This window comes from Nesoenas mayeri, assembly GCF_963082525.1.
Source record: "Nesoenas mayeri genome assembly, chromosome: 9".
NCBI lineage: Eukaryota > Metazoa > Chordata > Aves > Columbiformes > Columbidae > Nesoenas > Nesoenas mayeri.
Genome location: NC_137557.1, coordinates 30,042,886 through 30,065,885, shown reverse-complemented (window position 1 = coordinate 30,065,885; position 23,000 = coordinate 30,042,886). Strand labels below are relative to the sequence as shown.

Here is a 23,000-nt window from a genome sequence, read left to right as displayed (position 1 = left end):
TTGTTCAGTCTGGAGAAGAGGAGGCTTAGAGGTGAGCTCAGCACTCTCTAGAACTACCTGAAGGGCAGTTCTAGCCAGGTGGGGATTGGTGTCTTCTCCCAGGCATCAGCAATAGGACAAGGGGGCATGGGCTTCAACTCTGCCAGGGGTAATTTAGGCATCTTTCCAGAGAGAGTGGTCAGGCATCGGAATGGCTGCCCAGGGAGGTGCTGGCCTCACCATCCCTGCACGTTTTTAAACCAAGATTGGCCATGGCACTTAATGCCATGATCTAGTAAATGGACTGGAGTTGGACCAAGGGTTGGACTGGATGATCTCTGAGGTCTTTTCCAAGCCAGTTAATTCTGTGATTCTGTGATTTTCAAGTTAGGGAGAGCTCTGAGGTTCTCCCTGACCACAGGAATAATTCACCTGAGGTGCAGGGCTGATTTACAAGTGCCCCAGTGTCAGCATCCATGTACAGAGTCTGCTCCTCAGCCAGGCAGCAAATCCATCATTATAGAAATAGAGACGAGGCTCTTGACCAGCTCCTTGCACCGAGCAATTGGCATGCCTTGTCTGCTGAGATTCCAGGGAACACCTGAACTTTAAGAACTGAGAAGTTTTAGTCCTCACTGAGCATCCTGGTTCATCTCCTGACCCATGTGGTGCTCCAGGCTGTGAAGAGAATCCAAACCAACTTCTTGACTGGGCTAGTTCCATTTCACATGGTGCCAAACACGGCAGATGAAGGAGACTTATAAATCCAATATCTGCTGCACAGTTCTTCAGAGATTAGAAATGTAGGGAACAATGTATTGTCAGTGCACACCACATAAAGATTCTGGCTTCCTTTGTGCCTTTTCACTTAGCTGGGATCTGTTCCTTGGCTTTCATTGGCTACAAAGGAAACAACTCTCCTATGCCACCTGCCCCTCACACTAGAAAAAGAAAGGAGAAAATGTATGGAAGAGGGACGATTTGGGAAAAAGTTCTGACTAAGAAGTGTATTCTTTCAATAATAAAAAGGTGGAAGTGGGAGAAAGCACTGTTCCAAGAACTTCGTAGAAGAGGCCAACTACTGAGATGCAAGATGTATTTTGAGAAGTGAGAATGACTGCTGGGAGGGAAATTAAAGAGCTTTAATTCATCAACATAACCAAGAATAGGGAATTTTCTGTTGCTATTATTAGTGATAGTACCACTATCAAAAACATCCTTGAAAACGTCACTGTCATCCCTTGGCTTCAAAGCTCAGCCTGCTCAGTATTTGACAGGACTGCTTCAAACATCTGTGATCCAAGTCTTTTACCCAAGGAAGGGAAAAAATTCCAGTGCAGGCACCACACCAGTGCTCAATCTGCCTGGAGAGACAGGACAGTTGTGCCACACAAGAGCCAGCCTGGACAGAAGCTACAGTTAGTGAGAACTGAAATATTTAAACTCCAATCATAGAATGACAGCATTATAGAATCATTTAGTTGGGAAAAGACACATAAGAACATGGAACTCAAACATAAGACCTCGACATAAGAACTCCAACAATAAACCGTATCCCTAAGTGCCACATCTCCATGTCTCTTAAACACGTCCACCAATGGAAGCTCCAATCCCGAGCTGGCAGGACACCATTGGCTGCAGTTGGACATAAGATACTGGTCATGGCTGTGAGTTCAGCCCTTGCTGGCAGAATGTCTCACACCCTCACTCAGGAGGGCAGGGGGCTGGGAGATGGGAGCACGTTTCAGTTTACAGATCCCAGCACAGAGCCCAAACCATCCTGCCCTTGGACTCTGGATCCCATTTCCTGAGAAGCAAAGCTGGTGGCCTTCTGAGGATAATCATGTTAAAAGACATGAATAATCCTTCAAGTGTTTGCGTAATTTGTCTAGGAATGACGGTTTTAAAAAGAAAATTAAAAGTTTAACATGCTTATATTAAAATACGTGTAAAATAGTACTCTGCATGTGTGGTCGCCCCTCTGGCAATGACAGTTAAATAGGTATTTGCACTATAAGGCTCCATACCTCATCCACAAGCACACATCTAAGTGGTTCAGATGAAGGGTGGTGTGGCAAACGTCACCCTTTTTGTCCCCAGGTGATGGACACTGCTCATGTGCCTCTGCAGAGAGTGGCAGGAGCTGGATCCCCTTCTCGGGACAGACTCCTTCCAGGAGAGACACCGACACAAGGGGAACTCATCGGGTCTTTACGGCATTTCACTCGGCATCAGTTTTGACATATTGGGTGCTGTCATGTGACTGCCCTTTCTGCACAAATGATCATACAAACAGCCATTTACTAAGACATGGTCATAAAGGGCTGTTATGGACAAGAAAGCTCACCGTGAACTCTGGAGAGGGCGAGGAAGTTTATAAGAAACACCATCAAGAACCAAGAAGCTTGAGGCCTCTTCTGAAGAGCGGGAGGCCTGAGCAGCCGTGATTGGCCATTGTAGGTGTGGGAGAGGTCAGGGCATGCCAGGGAGAAGCAATGAGATGGCTGATGGCTTCAGTGAACCCTTCCAGCCATGTCTGAGCCCAGAAATGGAAAGCAGTTGATGTCTGCAGGTGGAGGAGGAACGGGAGGGAGATTTTCCTGGGAATATGGAAGGAAGAAAGGCCTCTCTTGGGCTAATCATGTATGGCAGTGCCATTTGCATGCTGTGGGCATGGCTGTGCCTGGGAGATGGGGAACGGCTGCTGCTGGGGTGGCTGTGTTCAGTCATGGCCCATGAGCTGACCCTACTCTGCTCCTCTCTTACACTGCCCACACTTGGATGGTCCTCAGGAATCACCCATGAACCTGGTGGATCCATGAACCTCCTGGAGTGATGGGGTGTGGATCCAATGTCCTGTTTTTTTTAAAAACAAGTTTCTCTTTCAGTGAATTTTGCCTGGGGGTAAACCCATATCAGCATCAGTTGCTGGTTGTAAGTAAGTCACTAGGAAGACTACCCGTGCAGCAGATGATGGCACAGGGCCAACATCAACCCAAGGGGCACCATCAGGACAGGGAGGAGATGAAGTGACCACCACTCGGTCCTTTTCTCCAGGTGAGCTGAGAGATCTGCGAAAAGACTTTAGTCGTCGTGAAGGCGAGAATATTTTAACCTGGCTGCTCCGATGCTGGGACAATGGGGCAGATACAATTGAAATGGAAGGTGGTGAAGCCAGGCAGCTGGGATCTCTGTCAAGAGATTCCACCATTGATAGGGCAATTTCAAGAGAGTCTAACGCCACTACTCTCTGGACCCGACTCCTGGCAGCTATGAAAGTAAGATTTCCCTACAAGGAAGACTGTATATCCAAGTTAGGGAAATGGATTACTATGGAGAAAGGTATTCAGTTCCTGAGAGAATTAGCTGTGCGAGAGATCATCTATTTTGGACCAAACAGCCAAGAGGGAACAGACCCAGATAGAATCAATTGTTCACGACCTCTGTGGCGCAGATTTGTACAAAGTGCATCACCTGCATATGCTAAGTGGCAGGAATGCTCTGGTCATCTAGAGGTGGACAGGATATTACTGAAGTAATTGAGCAGCTCTCTGACTTTGAGGACAGCCTTGCTGGTTCTCTACGGGCTTGTGTCTCTGCTGTGGAGAAACTGTGTGAAAAATCTGATGACCGGTTTGAAAAGCTATTGCAAGAAATCAAAGAACTCAGAGAAGACACATACCATTCACGACCTGCACAAACCTATGTTTCAGCTATTAGGAAAGACGTTTCCAATCTCGAGAGAGAGGACAGAGGCAGCCCACAAAAAGAGGTTCACTGTGGTTCTTCCTACATGAGCAGGGAGAAAACATGAATAAGTGGCATGGAAGACCTATCTCAGAACTCAAAGAACGAGTACGTGAGATCAAAGGAAAAACTCCTAGGAAGGTGGCTGCTCCAGTTTACAAAAGGAGCAGAAGAAATTCTGATGCTCTTGAAGGAACCTCTAATTCACACCCAGAGACTGTGCAAAACAGAAATTAGAGGTGCCCTGCCTCCAACCAGGTGGAGGAAAGGGATAACAGAGTTTATTGGACTGTACAAATACAATGACCTGGTACAACACACCCCTAGGAGTACAAAGCTTTAGTGGACACTGGTGCACAGTGCACAATAATTCCTTCTAATTATAAAGGAACGCAATCCATCAATATTTTTGGAGTGACTGGGGGATCCCAGGAACTGACTGTTGTAGAGGCTGAAATGAGCCTAACTGGAAAAAACTGGGAAAAGTATCCCATTGTGACTGGTCCAGATGCTCCGTGCATCCTTGGCATAGACTACCTCAAGAGAGGATATTTTAAGGACCCAAAAGGGTATAGGTGGGCATTTGGTATAGCAGCTGTGGACACTGAGAAAATTGAATAGCTGTCTGATTTGCCTGGTCTTTCAGATGACCCTTCTGTTGTAGGACTGCTGATGGTTGACGATCAGCAGGTGCCAATTGCTACCACGATGTTGCATCGCCGACAATATCGCACCAATCGAGACTCTTTGATTCCTATCCAGAAGTTGATCCGTCAATTGGAAAGCGAAGGTGTGATCAGTAAGACTCGCTCACCTTTTAACAGCCCAATCTGGCCAGTGCGTAAGTCTAGTGATGAGTGGAGACTAATTGTGGGCTATCGTGGCCTGAATGAAGTTACGCCACCACTGAGTGCTGCTGTGCCTGACATGCTAGAACTGCAATTTGAACTGGAGTCAAAGGCAGCTCAGTGGTATGCTACAATTGACATTGCTAATGCATTTTTCTCTATTCCTGTAGCAGCAGAGTGCAGGCCACAGTTTGCTTTCACCTGGAGAGGCATCCAGGACACGTGGAATCGCTTGCCCCAGGGGTGGAAACACAGTCCTACCATCTGCCATGGACTGATCCAGACCACGCTGGAGCAAGGTAAAGCTCCAGAACACTTGCCGTATATTGATGACATCATCGTATGGGGCGACACAGCGAAAGAAGTCTTCGAGAAAGGTGAGAGAATAATTCAGATTCTTTTGGATGCTGGTTTTGCCATAAAACAAAGCAAGGTCAAGGGACCTGCACGAAAGATCCAGTTTTTAGGAATAAAATGGCAAGATGGCCGTCGTCAGATCCCAATGGATGTGATCAACAAAATTGCAGCAATGTCTCCACCTACTAATAAAAAGGAGACACAGACTTTCTTGGGCGTTGTAGGTTTTTGGAGAATGCATATTCCTGACTACAGCCACATTGTGAGCCCTCTCTATTGAGTGACTTGTAAAAAGAACCAATTTGAGTGGGGCCCTGAACAACGACAAGCCTTTGAACAAATCAAGCGTGAGATAACTCATGCGGTGGCCCTTGGACCAGTTCGGACTGGACTAGATGTTAAAAATATGCTCTACACTGCAGCCGGAGATAACGGACTTACCTGGAGCCTCTGGCAGAAAGCACCAGGAGAAACCCGAGGTCGACCCTTAGGTTTTTGGAGTCGAGGATACAAAGGATCTGAGGCCAACTATACTCCAACTGAAAAAGAGATACTAGCAGCATACGAAGGAGTTCGAGCTGCATCAGAAGTGATCGGTACTGAAGCACAGCTCCTCCTGGCACCGCGACTGCCGGTGCTGAGCTGGATGTTCAAAGGGACGGTTCCCTCTCCACATCATGCAACCGAAGTTACGTGGAGTAAATGGATTGCATTGATCACACAACGAGCTCGAATTGGAAGTCCCAACCATCCAGGAATCTTAGAAGTGATTACAGACTGGCCAGAAAGCAAAGACTTTGGGATGTCTCCAGATGAGGAGGAAGTAAAACGTGCTGAAGAAGCACCACCGTATAATACTCTTTCAGAGACTGATAAGCAGTATGCACTGTTCACAGATGGATCCTGTCGTCTTGTAGGAAAACATCGAAGGTGGAAAGCTGCTGTGTGGAGTCCCACATGACAAGTTACAGAAGCCACTGAAGGACAAGGTGAATCGAGTCAATTTGCAGAAGTGAAAGCCATCCAGCTGGCTTTGGACATTGCTGAACGAGAGAAGTGCCCAATACTTTATCTCTATACTGACTCATGGATGGTAGCAAATGCCTTGTGGGGGTGGCTATAGCAGTGGAAGAAAAGCAACTGGCAGCGCAGAGGTAAACCCATTTGGGCTGCCACACTGTGGCAAGACATTGCTGCTCGGCTAGAGAGCCTGCCTGTGAAAGTTCGGCATGTAGATGCTCATGTGCCTAAAAGTCGAGACACCGAGGAACATCTGAACAACCAACAGGCAGATCAAGCTGCTGAGATTAAAGTAGCTGAGGTGGACTTGGACTGGCAACATAAAGGTGAACTTTTCCTAGCTCGGTGGGCCCATGATGCTTCAGGGCATCAAGGTAGAGATGCAACATATGAATGGGCTCACGATCGAGGGGTGGATTTAACTATGGACACTATTTCACAGGTTATTCATGAATGTGAAACTTGTGCCGAAATCAAACAAGCAAAACGGTTAAAGCCTGTATGGTATGGGGGGCGATGGTTAAAGTATATGTATGGAGAGGCTTGGCAGATTGATTATATTACACTTCCACAAACACGTCAAGGTAAGCGTTATGTACTTACAATGGTGGAAGCAACCACTGGATGGTTAGAAACATATGCTGTACCTCATGCTACAGCCCGAAATACTATCTTGGGCCTTGAAAAGCAAATCTTTGGGCGACACGGTACGCCAGAAAGAATTGAATCAGACAATGGTACTCATTTCAAAAACAGTATTATAGACAATTGGGCCAAAGAACATGGTATTGAGTGGGTATATCATATTCCATATCATGCACCAGCCTCTGGGAAAATTGAAAGGTACAATGGTTTGCTAAAAACTACACTAAAGGCACTTGGTGGTGGAACCTTTAAAAACTGGGATTCACATTTAGCAAAAGCCACTTGGTTGGTCAATACCAGGGGATCAACCAATCGAGCCGGGCCTGCCCAATCAGAAATTCTACGGACTGTAGAAGGAGATAAAGTCCCTGTAGTACACATGAAAAATTTGTTAGGAAAGGCAGTCTGGGTTACTCCTGCCTCAGGCAAAGGCAAGCCCATTCATGGGATTGTTTTTGCCCAGGGACCTGGCAGCACCTGGTGGGTGATGCTTAAGGATGGAGAAGTTCGGTGTGTACATCAAGGGGATTTGAGTTTAGGTGAAAATATTCAATACTGAACTGCATGATGTGAATTGCCATACTAACACTATTTAATAAGTGTCTTTCAGATCAAGACAGTGATGATGAAACCAGAGCTAGCTTCTTTGAGAGGCGCCTGACAACTTCTTTGAAGTTGATGTCTTTAACCCACAAACAGTGGTCATGAGATGCACTTGTACCATTTTTCCTGCCCTGGGAGACTGTTGTGACAAAATGAACTTAATGAACTTTTCAAAGGATGGTCCACTGATTAAGATTAATTACTCCTGTGTATATATGTACATATGTGTATATATATATATAGTAGTAGTGATTACTTAGATTGTGTTGATAGATTGTATTGATAAGGTTTAAGTATTCAGTGAGTGGCATATTATAAGGGGTGGAATGTCCTGGTTTTTTTAAAAACAAGTTTCTCTTTTAGTGAATTTGCCTGTCAGCTACAGCCTTCATATTAAGTGCATTTTCCTGGAGAACCAGACACATGTTTGGTAAACCTAGCAATGGAATGCAAACATATTGATAAGCATGGATGGACATCTCGCGAGAGGGGCGACGAGAAACAAGTGACTAAGAAACTGACCAACTTTGTATAACATTCCATTCACGTGAATACTTCATATAAAATGGGAGATCACGAGGATCTCGTCCCTTTTTCCCTTTTCCCTATGGCCGACATTAGGAGAGGACCTTGCTAGTCGTCCCTGCGAACTGAGGCCTAGTGAGAGACTGAATCCAGCTCCGGTTGGCTGCAGAGTCCAGTCCAGGACTTTGGGTGCCGCCTCTGCAGTTGCTGAGACTTTCAAGATTGGTTTTGTGTATTTTGTATTATTTTCTCTATTCTTATTAGTAGCATTAGTAAAACATCTTTAATTTTTTCCAACTCTCTTCTCTCTGTCCTTCTTTCCCTCCCGATTGCCTGTCCTGAGTGGAAGGGGGGAGAGGGAGGGGCAAAAGGGGGAAGTGGGGGTGAAGAGGGGGTTAACAATACATCTGCCAGGGTTTTATTGTCACCCCGCAATCTAAACCCTCGACAGGGCCCAACAGATGGGGGGTCCTGAGAGGAGACAAGAGGGAAAAATGCGGCCTCTGGGATGTGTCAAGAGCAAACGGGCAAGTTTTGAGGGGAAGAGAGAAAAGAGGGGAATTTAATGAGGCAAAGGTCAAACAGGCACCGTGATGCCACCAAAGAGCCTGCAGGGACTCAAAGGTAGGCAGGGTAATTGCAGAGGAACTGGAAGGAAATGGGTTTCTGAGGGAGCCAGGAGGCGAGTAAGCTTGTGAGGGGTCCAGAGGCAAAGGGATGTGTCCTGAGGGGAACAAATCGGAAGGTTCTTACCTCTGAGAAGTTGTCCTTGACTTTGGTTCCACCAGCAGCCGTCCTGTGGTCCCGGCACAGCCTGGGGATCCCTGACCCGCACCACCACAACCTTTAACAGGACATTGGGCCGTTCTAGAACCTGAATGACAAACAGCGAGTATTTCTCTAGGACGGCTTTGATGTGGGATTGTTCTGTTTTCCCTGCAGCGGACAGGGAGAAGTTTCTCCTCCCCACAGTAACACTGAACACCCCGCCCATGACTCTTCAGGCATTTTGGGGCTGTAAGCCCATATCTCTCGCTGGCCTGCTCCTCCAGTAACATCATGGTCACGCCCCGAGTCCCCCCATTTATTCACTCCAACAAAAAAAGGTAGAAAAGGAAAACAGCCCCAGCGGGCAGCTCATTACTTTAAAATGCCATCTACATATGTACATACCAGAGCCCCCAAAAACGGGGGGGCAGCGCCCCGAACAGCCGCAGCCACGTCCCACAGGCCGGCAGCCGCCCCCTGGCACGCTGGGGACAGAGGACGGTGCCGAGAGTCCTGCTCCGGCGCTGCTCCCCCGACCTGGGCTGGGGGGTCTGCTGAGCATGGGGCGGTCACAGCTCCCCCTCTGAAACACAGGAATTCCACAGTAGAGTTCCGCCCTGGGGCGGCCGGCTGCAGCACCGCGCTTTGCCCACAGCCTTTCCTTCCTTGTCCACTTTACACAATGGCCTCTGCTCATCACATCTCATCAAGGCTGCTCTACTCGCATTATCAGCAGGCGGTTCCCCAATCTCTTTCCTGCCAGCTAAAATACCCCCCAACGGGCTCTTTTTCAGAACGACGATACTACGCCGTCCCCCCGTTACACGTCACGCAGAACGACACGGCTCATCTTGTAACAAAGACAGGCAATAACTATTGATGTTTACAGCAGCACTCCACGGATAACACTAAAACCTACCCACGACATACCGCCCTCACAAGTTGTGCTCCAAGTTTATCTCACCCTCTCCAAAACAAAACAATTCTACTACGCAGCTCAAATCTATGCAACATTCAGCACCACAATCAGGACACTCTTGTGAAAAATGCAGTTGTGATTCGTGCTAAGATGTTTGATGTTTACAGATATAACCAAGTGAGGCAAGGGCTCTGAATCTGGAAAAAGGTGATTAAGTTCTATGTAAAAAGTTATGAAACTTGCTTATTAAGTTGTATTGACAGAGGGAACTAACATTTTAAGGGTTAACTAAACATATAATGGGTGCCTACTAACGAACTAACACTTTAAGGCTTAGCCACACAAGAAATGCTTAGTTTAGAGCTTTATGTTAAGAAGAACAGAACCCCATTGAATGCCAAGATAAGAAGTTTTACTGCACCTAGCTGTAAACTTGAGGAGACAAGATAACGAAGATTTACAGCAAAAGGGGGCGCCAGTCTGGTCTCAATCGACTTGGCAGCTTGGGTCCCAGTCAATTCAACATAATGAGCCAAAGGTAAAAAGTTCACTGTGACGAAGCTGAAGGAGCCTTCATCCAAAGACCCCCAAAGACCCCTCCTCAAATTCACCAAGTGGCACTGCGCAGGCACAACAGAGGAGCGTCTATGGAAATGGTTCTCTGAGACTCATTTTAATCAGAAGCGGAATAGGTTATGAATATGTATAGGCGTTCCTGGGGTCATTATGAATATGTAACACCTTACTGTATTTAAGCACACCTCTTGTTGTTTAAAGGTGTGTGTGTTGGGCGGAGTGAATCCCCTGCGCACCCAGCGCTGTTTTGCTTATGCTCTAATGAACACGTGTCCAGAGGAGGTGGGGGCCTGACTACAAACTACAAACCACACTGAACAGTTGCAAGATAAGGTCTTGTTTGCACTTTGCTGGGAAGAACGGAACTGTCTGGGAAAAACAACGATCCAAAACTAACACAGAGGAGACATTACAGACATCTGCAAAATGGGGCCTATTTCACACTTTGCTGAGAAGAAAGGATTTATTCAGACAAAACAGTACCTGCAAGGCTATGGACCATAAACAATGTCTACAGCTGAAAAACAAAGGCCCACGTGGAATCGGAGAAAAAAATCCAAGGAGAAGCAAGAAGACCTCACAGTGAAATATTGCTGTTGGACTGAATGATGGTATGAACGGTTTGTAAAGGTACAGAAGTCTATGGTTTACTATGCTCGGGTTGGACCCCTGTGGAGGTACCAGCTTGTGCCAGTCCTGCTGCTATTCTACTCCAGTTTTTTTCCCCGAGAATTTTGCCGCCTGCGCTCTGCCCAGTGCGCGGTGCCGCCCGCGGTCTGCCCGGTGCGCGGGTGCCGCCCGCGGTCTGCCCGGTGCGCGGTGCTGCCTGCGGTCTGCCCGGTGCGCGAGTGCCGCCCGCGCTCTGCCCGGTGCGCGGTGCCGTCCGCGCTCTGCCCGGGACGCGGGTGTCAGGCCTCACAGCCGTGTCCCTGCGCTCGGCAGCTGCTGCAGGGGAGTTGCAGCTTTGCTTTTGTTTCATGCAGTAGTTGACACCTTTGGACGGAACTGTGACACGGATGTTTAGCAAAGCTGCAGGCTGATATTTATTATATTACCGCAAATCTTTAATAATCCAAGTGTTTGAACTCACGGGGTGGGGACGCGCAGGCGGGGGGCAGCACCCGCCGGGAGTGGGTGACACCCAGGGGTGCTGCAGCACGTCCTGTGAGGGCAGGCGCTGGGCCAGGCTGCAGCGCAGCAGGCGCAAGATGAGATCACGGGCGCCCTCAGGCACGGGGGGCGGGAAGTGCAGGTCCACCTGGCGGGACGCGGGGGACTCAGGGACCTCGGAAATGGATGGAGCACAAGGACACCCCCACCCAGCACCGGTGTCCCTGGCCCCCCAGTCGTGGATCTCGCCCCGCAGTGAGAATGGAGGGTGTGGGGCAGGTGCTGTGTATGTGGGACCCAGATCCTGAGGTTCTGCCCAGCCCTTGGGTTCCCCAGCAGCATGTGGGGCAGGGGCTGCTCTCCACAGGCAGGGTCCCCATGGCAGGGGATTCCAGGGGGGTGTGAGCTCCCTAAACATGAGGTCTCTGTGGCAGGGTCCCCCCTGTGAGAGCACAGCACCTGAAGCTGGGGGTTGCTCTGTGGTCCTTGTGGGTCCCTGGAGGTGCTCCCCGGGTGGGTGGGGGTCCCTAGGGCGCAGTCCCCACCTTGGTGATGCGGTGGTAGGTCTCATTGTGGGAGGGGCTCTCGAAGGGGGGGTGCCCAACCAGCAGCTCATAGCACAGCACCCCCAGGCACCACAGATCCACCTTCTCGTCATGCTCACGCCCCTCCACCATCTCGAGAGGAAGGTAATCCAGCGTCCCACACAGTGTCCTCCGCCTGGGGGACACCCCATGAGGAGACACCCCCATATGTACAGGTACCCACTGCCTCTCCAGAGGTACATAAAGGCAGCTCTGTTTTAGGGGGAGCCCCGCCTTGGCATGTTGGAGTCCTCTGGGGTGCTTGTCACCCCCAGGCCGGTAACGCCATCCCCATGAGGTCTCAGCCCCTGCTGTGTCCCTGTCCGCACAGGGTGCCCCATGGAGGACCCCCCCCCCCAGAGCGCCCCCAGCCCTACAGGGCCCCTCCCCAGATCATACCAAAGGGGAGGGGGTGCACAGACGACCCAAAGTCAGTGATCTTCGGCTCCTCCAGCGCCACAGGGTGCTTCCCCAGACCCACAGGGTGCTCCCCCAGACCCACAGGGCCCCCCACAGGCGTACCAGAGGGAGGGGGCGTGCACAGACCACCCGAAGTCGGTGATCTTCAGCTCCCCCATCAGCCCCAGCAGCAGGTTCTCAGGTTTGATGTCCCGGTGGATCACCTTCTTCCCGTGGCAGTACAGCACCGCGTCTGCCGCCTCCTCCATCAGCTGGGGTGACGAAACGAGGGGGTCAGGGCACCCCCAAACTGGTCAGGAGACCCTCACTGAACAGAGGGTGGCCACTGTGGGTGCGGCAGCAGCTTCTCCATCAGCTGGGGATGGGTCAGGACACCCTCAAACTGACCAGGGGGCCCTTGGGGACCCCAACACCAATTCTTAGGTGGGACCTCAGCATTTGGGGCTGGTCAGGGGGCCCAGACCCCCATGTGTAGGGGTCACCCTGGTGTCTGGGGTGGTTCCAGAGCTCCCCGCTAGGGGTGCCCCATTTCGGGGTGACCTGACCGTGGCGGTGCGGGTGGCATCGAAGCGGCCTTGGCGCTGCAGCTCCTTGTAGACCTCCCCCCCGGGCACGTACTCCAGGATGAGGAACACCCGCCGCTCATCGTGGAAGTAGTTGTAGAGGCACAGGATGTTGAGGTGCCTGAGGGGAACAGGGACACATGGTGAGGCCTCAGGAGCCCCCACTACCACCCCAGGGTCCCCAGTGCCACCCATGGGCTCTCTGCAACCGACCCCTGCTGTCACCTAGGGGACCCCAGAACACCCCCAGTGTCACCTAGAGGACCCCAGTGCGACCCACCATCACCCCAGTGAGCCCCAGGACACCCCTCCACTGTCACCCCAGGGTGTCCAGGACAGCCCCCACCATGACCCAGAGGACAACAGGACTCCCATACTGTCACTTCAGTGCCACCCACCACCACCCAGGGGGTCTTCTGGGACCTGTTGATATCATACTTGGGTCCCCAAGATCCCCTCACTGTCACCCAGTGGGTCCCCGAGTGCCACCTCATCACTCCAGGACCCCCCACCTCATCAGCCCAGGGTCGCCCCAGTGCCACCCACCATCACTCAGGAGGTCCCCAGGACCCTACCAGCACCACCCAGGGTTCCCAGGCTCCCCCACCCCGCCTCCCCCCGACACCCCCATGCCTGTGCTTCCTGACTGTAGGTGGGCCATGATCTCGATCTCTCGCCGCAGCTGGTGCTCCACCCCTTCCTTCTCCACCTGGAACTTGAAGAGGACCTTCAGCGCCACCAGGAATTTCGTGCTCTGCTCCCGTGCCAGGTAGGCGCTCCCGAACTTGCCTTTCCCCAGCGGCCGCCCAATCTCAAAGTCATCCCCCAGTGACACCCAGTGGGTCCCTGGCACCCCCTCCCCCATCACCCCAGGGTCTCCAGTGTCCCACATCACCCCAGGGGTCCCTGTTACCCCCAGGCCCCCCAGTTCTGCCCCCACCATCACTCACTGTGGTGGGGGAGAGGCCTGCAGAGCAATGGGCTGCAGGGACGCAGCTCCTGATGGGGAAGGCTCAGCTGCGGGAACCCCCACACACACCCTGGGGGCCCCCGAGGACCCTCCCGTGGGACACAGGCGTCCACGGACCCCCAGGTAACACCCGCGCCCCCACCAAGGGATCCAGGCGTCCGGGCACCCCAACTCCTCCCCATGGGGCTCCGTCCCCCGGACCCTCCCTCCCCTTACCTGGCCGGCGCTCCGGCGTGAGCGGCTCCTCACGGCGAACCTGCGGCCCGGCCGGGGAGGGGGATCACCCCGAGACACCCTGCAGGGGTGGGGGACCCCAACACCCTCCACAGGGACAGGATATCCCCCCAAAAAGGGCCCGGGGGTGCCTGAGCGCACCCCCTGGGACGGGGCCACCCCCAAGGGTCGGTGCGGCCCCAAAGCGCACGGGACCCGCCCCGAGGGTGCCCCAGGGATGGGGCCCAGGGGACACCTCGAGACCCCCTCCCAAGGACGGCCCCCCCGGAGGGGTTTGGGGCACTCCGAGACCCCCCATCCCAGGGACCGGGACACTCCAGAAAGGGCAGCGTCACCCCGAGTGCCCCGGGGGGACACCCTGGCAGGGGAACGTCGTGGGGGAGGGGGTGTCACCTCGGGCAGGCTGGACACGCCGGGGTCCGCGTTCTCTTTCTGCGCCATCCTGGGGGCGGGGAGGGGACACAGCATCACCACGGGACCCCAACCCCTCGGGACCCCCAACCACACGGGACACGCTGTCCCTGGATCCCCAACCCCTCGGGATCGCCCAGCCCTCCGGAACCCCCGTGACACGCTGTCCCCGGATCCCCGTTCCCCGGACCCGCTGTCCCCGATCCCCGCCCGCTGCGCTCTGCGCCCCCTCCCGCCGCCGCCTTCAGACCCGCCCCTCGGCTGCACGCGCCGCCCGCCCATTGGTCCCCGCTGCGGACGGCCCCGCCCCCACCCGCCTTCCTCCCCACCTGCCTTCCTCCTGCCCCACCGCGCTTACGCTGTTTCTCATTGGCCAGCCACGCCGCCCGCCTAGCGGGCGGGGCGGGAGCTCAGCGCTTATTGGCTGCTGGGCGCAGTTGGGGGGTCGAGCGCGTGCGGGGCGGCGGCGATCGGGATAGGAAGTTGTTGTCTGGGGGGGTTGGTGAGGAGACAGAATGGTTCCGGGGTGCGGCCGGGCCGGGCCGAGGCTCGCCCTGCCGAGCACAGAACGGCTATGCGGGCGGGAGCGCTGGAAGGGGCGCGGGGCTGTGCCTCGGGTCTGCCCGGGGGAGCTGAGGCAGCGCGGGCAGCGTGTGGGTTCAGACGGGCTGCAGGTTCGGTGGCCGCGGCGCTGGTGGAACGATGAGTCTCTTGCAGAGCTCGCGGGTGTTCCTGCGTTCAGTGAAAATTCTCTTCAAGCGTTTCATTTCTCTTTTGGCTGTTGCTGCTGCAAGTGAAGCACCTGATTCCATTGGAACCCCTGTGTGCGCAGGGACACTTTCTGCAGGAGCATCCGTGTCAGTACCAGGGGCCTGGGCTCCTGCCCGGAGACACGGGCTGTCCCCCAGCGCTGGGCGGACACGGCGCGGTGACACAGGACACGTGGTGAAGAACAATAGCGGTGAGTACGTACTTTATTAAAAAAGTCTTGCCAGTTAATGATGAATCCTACTCCAGTTGTTGCCTTGTCATGATTTCTGGAAACCCTGGCTGTCTTTCTCTTCCCCTTTACTGGTAAAGTTGTGGGTTTGTTACTAGTAGGTTACAATCAGGTGTTGATTCTGGAGATGTTGAACGTGCCTGACGAAAGCTGTAAATACAGTGAAGCTGGTGATTTGTAAAGTACAGTGATATTGACTGCCTCTCTAGTTTTCAGTACTGTGTTCTGAGTGACACTTGGGAAACGTATAACAGGAAAGGCCAACTGCAAGAATTCAAAACTGGCTACAGGGTTATGTTGTGGGGTTTTTTTAACAAATTTAATTGGACTCTGGAAACAATTTTATAGATGCTACAAAGGTAAAAAAATATAACAAGATTTGCAGAAACTGTTGTCAGCTGTAATAGGAAAAAAGCAAAAGTAACTTTGACTTTGGTTCAAAGGAGGTATTTCAGAACCAGAAATGAAGGTGAAGCTTTGCGTGGGAGGGCGATCAACTCGGCACTAGGGAAGCTTCTTTTCCCTGGGTTTCCTGCAGCACAGACTTGGTGTGGATTCCAGAAATTCTGCTAAAATATCAGTTTATCAGCCAGGCCCAGTGTAGAGCAGCTCGAGCTGCTGCTCCTGAAGAGGGACCGGAGCAGGAAAAGTCCTGGGCAGTTCTGCCTGCACGGCCCCGTCAGCCCAGGTTCTGGTGTTGGGTTGGTGTTCTGCACCCGCAGCTCCGGGTGAGACCCGGTGGGACACGGTTCTGTCCCCTCACAGTGTGGCGGACGCGGCTCTGCTCCCGAGGACACGTCGGTACCTGTGACCCAGAGCTGGGCACCGCTCCGCGCTGGGACCCCGGTGCTGGGCACCAGCAGCACCTCAGACTGCTACCAAAGAGACTCCTTTGCCACTGTCATCTCACGGGGGTGGGGGAGGGAGGATAAAAGTGACAAAAGTAGCTGGATAGCTCAACTTGTTTCAAAAAAGCCCCAACATTCCAAAGCCAACTGCGAAGCCAAACGTATTCCTTTGCATGCGAGTTTTTCAGGCAGTTCCGGTGGACTGGAGAGTCTTTTAAAAAAATGCAATGAAGGCAGCAAGCGTGGGGACCAGCAGCCAGTAACAGGAGTGAGGCAAATGTTTATCAGTTAAATCAGCTCATCTCACATTCTGATCATGTTCCCCTAACTTTCCAAGACGAGTGGAGTCCAACTCTCCTACATGCCGCCCATCAGCTGCGGCAGCTCGGCCAGCTGTGCTTGTGTGTTTGGCTGGGGTTTGTTTGGTTGGTTTTGGTTGTTGTTTGTTGTGTGTGGGTTTTTTGTTTGTTTGTTTGTTTAACCAGGACTCAAAATGAATAGGGCAAAAGAGAAGAAAGAAAACTGGAAAGAGCAGGCCAGGCCTGATAGACACTTAGAAATAAATATTTAGGAGTGGCAATGGCCCTTGCCACAATAATTATCCACATTTTCTACAGGTCTATTCTAATTATATACTAATAATCTATCAATGTCTTTCAATAATTTCATGAAGAAATATGTTCAGAAAATATTTTATTCTGAAAAAATATTCTATATTCCAGTAGTATTTTCCTGCCCACAAAGAAAAGCTGCTCTTACAGTTCATCTTATGATTGCCTGGCTGAAAGACACGATTTAAATACAAGTTTCTAGCAAAGCACAACAAGCCGGAATAAGTCACGGTTAGGGAATAGGCTGCCTTAGCTTATCTAATTACTGAGAATACGGCTTCGTACAGAGCCTGGTTAGAAACGGCTTTATAGAACTCGCTCAGCATAAGTGAGTTTGCCCAACGCAGCTGTGAGCTGTGAACCCTGGAACTTCTGTTTGTTAAGGAAAAAGGGCTCAGAGTGCTCAAGACGAGGGAGCTGCTAAGAGGAACAGGACGGGTCTGACGGGACGGGACACACAGGGCTGGTTTGGCTACTGCAAATAACTCTTTATCTGCAGCTGCAGGTGCAAAACAGGAACTTGCAGGTCAGGACGTGGCCTGACAGCCCCATCTGAGGAGAATGGGGAGATTCCATGGAGAACAGGGAGACCCCAGACTCTAATGGTGCAGTTGGCCCGAGGGCTGTGCAGGGGCTGGGACTGTGGGTAGAGCTGTCCGGGATATTCCTGCAGAGGGTCCCTGTGTGCAGACGCCCAGCTCACGGTGCTCTCGCTGTGCTGGCAAATCAGTGATTGAACAGTGATTTCTGGAACCTGTGCCAGAGTGTCCACAGTGCAAAGCCTGCGGAAAAGAGCTGCCCTGGCTCGTGTGCTTTGACTGCGTCCCCAGGCTCATTGAATTCACGTCTAATTAAAACAACAACAACAAAACCACTACCACAAAAAAAACCAAACAGAGACACACACAAAAAATCCCCCATAAGACTCAGAGGTGCTCCAGCTGCTGTAATTGACTTCCCCATCAGCTCTGCATGTTGTGTTTGGTACATTCTCGCTTGCAGGTCTCTCTGTGAACCTGTTTAACCAGAAGGCTTGAAGTAAAAGTTATGAAGGAAAACTAACAACTTATGTAGATAAATGTCTGGTGTGGATTGTTCTACTTCTCCAGCCGCTGTTCTCCTCTGGGTCTCAGCTGAGCCTGGCTGATTCACTGGTAATGTAAATTGCACTAATTAAAGAAAGAGCCAGGTGACGAAGCTCTGATTTTAGTTATCTGCTGAGCACTTAAAGATATTGACTGCAGCAGGGTTACAGCCCCTAGAGTTGCTCACAGTGTTCTTGCCGTTCGGAATGCTGTGGTTGAGCTTGTCTGTGCTCAAAGGGCTGTGTGTTCGGTGGGTAAGGCTGAAGCAGGTGCTCCGTGGAGGCATTAACGTTCCAAAGGTGCTGCTGAGAACCCTGTAATCACAGCTCGTCTGGGAAGGTAGGGGACAGCAACAACACAGCGGATCAAACACGTGTGCTGTGAGATCCGTCAGTGCGGAGTCTGCCAGCAGTGTTTGCAGTGGGGATTTTGGGCAGCCCTGCTGTTGGTCTGTGGGGAGTCGAGCCTTACGAAAGCACGAGAAGTTCTTGGGAAGATCCGCATGTGTGTGACTGTCGTGTTTCTTGTTAGGATGGGAAAAGGCTTTGTCCTGAATTGAGAAACAGTGGTTTGAGTTCTGTCACTCTTTGGTTGGTCTCTTCAGAATAGGTGACTCAGTCATGGAATTGGTAAATAAACCCATGAAGAGACGGGAAGGGAAGGCTGGACAGTGCTTTTTCCTCATGTAGACTTTTGACTTGTGTACAATATGAAGACAGTTACTTCACGCTGTATTTTGGTTCACATTACGTGATCCTGCAGCTGAGGAGGAGCAATCAGTGCAATAAAGTGAGTGTGCTCGCAGAGGTAACCTCAAAAATGTGTCACCTGCCAAAAAACTACAAACCTTTTTATTACCAGGCAAAAAGTGGCAATAAAACAGTTTTCTGGAACTATGAATTTCAAAGACAAGTGGTCCGTAGAAGTGAACGAGGGACGGTGGGAAACGCTGCGTGCCTGGACTGTGTCAGATGGACTTTAAATGGCACTCTGTCCTTCCTCTGTCGCCCTGTACAGTAAAACTTGTTATTCCTTAAATAAAGGATTTTCTCTTATGCTCAGGATGCGTTATTGAATGATGTTGAGGTTTTTATCACCATATTTTCCGTGAATATTTTCTTTGGTTCACCTTTAAGTTTGTTTTTCTTGTCCTTAACAGGCAGCTTTGAGAGCTCTCTAAGTAAAAGTGATACTTTTTTGCCTTTTTATTGCTCTTTTCGTGTTACGAGCAGCCACCCTCTTTATGCTCAGTCTCATGCTTTTCTTCCTTTCTTGCCCATGTTCAGAATACTGGGAATTCCAAGCTTCAAGTTTCCTGTGGAACGTTGCGGGAGACCTTGATAATGTGGCACTGAGGGAGGTGATGAAGAGAAACAATACCTGTTCCTTTTCTATTTCGAGATGTTATTTTTTACCTTCCTGGTAGCTGTGAGATGATTTGCAATCTTGCGCTAGCATCTGCCTGAAAGAGAACACGGACCCTTTGGGTGCCTCCTCCAGAAATACTTGCTCTGTGGTTCTGGTGATGTCCAGGCTTCGAGGGTGGGGGATAGGGGAACGTAAATGTTATGGGGCCTCCCGGGATGTCTGCAGGTTTGGGTGACCCGTGGCTGGGACGGGAATGCCAAGGTTGTCAATCTTGCCCTGAATCTTTCTCTCCCTCTCTTGCAGCACCTGAGACCGAATGGAGGAGCAAGTGGATGGGAAGTTCCTGCGCCACACACAGGTCACATTTATCATTCTCGGCTCAGAGAGCTGGAGATCCAAACCGTTCGCATCGTGCCTTGAAGCAGCCTGTGCTCATGCGCTTCTCCCAGGGAGAAGGCGGAATGGCAGTGACTGGCCACGTTAAGCCACAGGGTGCACACTGTGCAGCTGTCAAGCCCAGCTCTGCGTTAGCTCACACCTGCGGTTTTGCGCCGCACACGCACATTTGAGTTGTCGCTGGTTGTTGCAGCGTTTGGCTTTGGTGAGGACAGCGTGTGTTTGTCAGCAGTTGGTGTAGGTGGGATCTGGAGGAGAAAGCGATATTTCCGTGCCAGAACTGGTTGGTGTTTGCATGGTATTGTGGCGGTTGTTCCCGCAGGCGATGAGTGCTGGAGCATTATTGCAGGATGAGGGGATTTTGGAGGCTTGTCTGTGAGATGCACTAGAGGCAGCAGCTGAAAGGGAAAGGCTGAGATTTGGAGGGTTTGTCGGTGGGTTTTGGACGGTTGTCAGCTGAAGAGCTGGCTGTTTGCAGGTGAGGTGTAGGGCAGAGGGTGAAGCTGACTTTGCCTGGGCGGCGCAACTGGCTGGGTGTGCAGAGCTGAGGAGAGCGGGCTGCTGCGGGTGACCCTAAAGCTGCAGAACCAGCCGGCAGCTCCAGATGCTCCCGCTGCCGGGCATGGCCGTGCAGAACAGTGCCCTGGGGCACAGCGACGTGACCCTCCGCAAGTACCAAAGAGCAGATGAGGACCATGGGCATTTGTACTGTGAGAAATGCAGTTGTGATTCATGCTAAGATGTTTAATGTTTACAGATATAACCAAATGAGGCAAGGGCTCTGAACTTGGAAAAAGGTGGTTAAGTTCTATGTAAAAAGTTATGAAACTTGCTTATTAAGTTGTATTGACAGAGGGAACGAACATTGTAAGGCTTAACTAAACATATAATGTGTGCCGGCTAACGAACTAACCCTTTAAGGCTTAGCCACACAAGAAATGCTTAGTTTAGAGCTTTATGTTAAGAAGAACAGAACCCCATTGAATGCCAAGATAAGAAGTTTTACTGCACCTAGCTGTAAACTTGAGGAGACAAGATAACGAAGATTTACAGCAAAAGGGGGCACCAGTCTGGTTTCATTCAACTTGGCAGCTTGGGTCCCAGTCAATTCAACATAATGAGCCAAAGGTAAAAAGTTCACTGTGACAAAGCTGAAGGAGCCTTCATCCAAAGACCCCTCCTCAAATTCACCAAGTGGCACTGCGCAGGCACAACAGGGGAGCGTCTATGGAAATGGTTCTCTGAGACTCATTTTAATCAGAAGCGGGACAGGTTATGAATATGTATAGGCGTTCCTGGGGTCATTATGAATATGTAATACCTTACCATATTTAAGCACACTTCTTATTGTTTAAAGATGTGCATGTTGGGCGGAGCGAATCCCCCACGCACCCAGCCCTGTTTTGCTTATGCTCTAATGAACACGTGTTTAAGGAATACAAGGAATTGGATTAAACGTTGTTTATCCATAGAAAAGTGTAAGTTATTTATTTCAGTACTGAGCGATGGCATCTCTAAGGCATGTGCGAGGGGCCGGGGCCAAAGTAAGGTGGGTGCGCTGTGGGGTGTGGGGAGGTGTCAGTCCCCGGACCCAGCCCCCGTCTGACTGTAGTGCCCTTGGGCTGGTGTAGTTCAGTCCTCCGTGTGTTTCTCTTCAGGGGGAGCAGCGTGCAAAGGAAAAAAAAGGAAGGAGAGGAAGGTGGTGAGCCTGTGAGGAAGAGTGTAGCGAATCTGGCGTGACTCACGGTAAGGTGCCATGAGAGACATTTATTACAAACTCAGGTTTGCATTTATACTCGCTACGATGCTTGCTCAAGCATTTGCTGATTAGCTAAGTTAGTAATTACAAAAGTGATGTATGTTGTGTTCCCACCAGAGTTACTGCCATAAATACCTTTTTTGTCTATCAGAAGCTGTCCCTCTGTCCTAGATGCATCAATCCTGCGTCAATCCCTCTGTCTTTGATGTATGCATAGCATATAGTCCTTCCTTCTTGTATTTTTCCACTAATGCTTGTTCTTAATCTGTTGACTCTTGCAGCAAGTTTCTCATGTGCCCAGTCTTCGCGTACTGACACAGAAGAGCAATCACAAAAGAGGATCGGAGTGCACTTGCGAGCCAGGAGGGGACAAGAAGGAAGATGACAGTGGTGGACCTGCGAGTCAGGAGGGGACAAAAGAGGAGAAAGGTGATGGAGCTACGAGTCAAGAGTGAGGAGGAAGATGGGCAGCCTGAGCCAGCGAGGAGGAGAATGTCTCCTTAAGCACAGGGAACAACCTATGATTAGTGCTGCCCCCTCCTACCCCTAGAAACCGTGCTCAGGGGCGTGGGTCTCCCTGGCCAAGGTGGTGTCCAACAGCCTGGGCCGGGTCTTGAGCGTTGGCTGCTGGTAAAGTGGGAGCAGGGGCTGTTTGCCTGGTTTTGGGAGGTGGGGCGGTGAGCAGGGGCCAGGCTCTTGGACTTGGGAGCGGTAAAGGGAGCAGGGTGGTCACCTCTTGGGAGGTGTCTGTCTGTCTGCCAGCTGGCAAAGGTGGAGGAAGGGGACCTCACCTGGGCATTGCCTGACCAGCTCTCAACTCATGGTTGTCTGGATGCTGTTGTGTATTGCTGTAAATGCCAGGTGTGTCAACAGGGATCAACAAAGAAGGCTACTGTGGTGGAACTGCAAGTTAAGACGGGTCAAGAAAAATGATGATGATGGAGGACCTACGCATGAAGAGAATAAGCAACAAAAGGATGGCCAAGGGGAGCGGCCCGACAGGGCAAAAGGCACACTGAAAAAAAGGCAGGAGGACAACGGCGGGGAGTGCTCCAGTTGGTCACAAGACTGCCCAAAAAAGGCAAGAGGATGGTGCAGGGGAGCACTCTGGTGGATCAACAAGTCTCAAAAGAAGCGGCAAGAGCACGGCGAGCGGGAGCAAGGAAGGAGGTGAACCCGTGATGAACAGTGATGGATAAAGAGGGCTGGAGCGCACCTGCCAGTCAGGAGGGATCAAGAAAGAAGACACCGGTGGTGGAACCACAGGTCAGGAGAGCTCAAGGAAAGAGAAAGGTGATTGTGGCCGTATGAGTTTTTCTAGATTACACACCAATGAAAACAGTTTGGATAATAAAAGAAATGTATGCGAAGCCAATAATTAAAGGCACAGAATGTTTATATGCTATGTATGGGGTAGACCTGATGGTATGTTTATTCCTACAACAAAGGAGAATTCGCAACGGTAATTAACAGAAGATGTGAATTTCCAGATTGCATTGGCAACATACGCAGGGAACATATCAGTTTATTACTGTCAACATAAACTGTGGGCTGAAATTGGTAATTTACTGTTGTGCGGCAAATGCTGCTGTCAGCAACAACCAGTAAGCGACAAGACTGTATTTACTGATGCCTCTGGTCGCTCACGTAAAGT

The 23,000-nt window shown here is 51.2% G+C and overlaps 1 protein-coding gene across 1 annotated transcript; it reads right to left on the bottom strand.

Moving 5' to 3' along the window:
- Positions 1 to 11,051: 11,051 nt before the first annotated feature.
- Positions 11,052 to 13,529, bottom strand: LOC308043844 (aurora kinase B-like; the record flags this gene model as incomplete). Its single annotated transcript, XM_080350160.1, is given in 6 exon segments — positions 11,052 to 11,125; positions 11,128 to 11,245; positions 11,643 to 11,817; positions 12,204 to 12,352; positions 12,647 to 12,785; positions 13,312 to 13,529. Coding segments are annotated over 6 exon segments (873 nt in total).
- Positions 13,530 to 23,000: the final 9,471 nt, after the last annotated feature.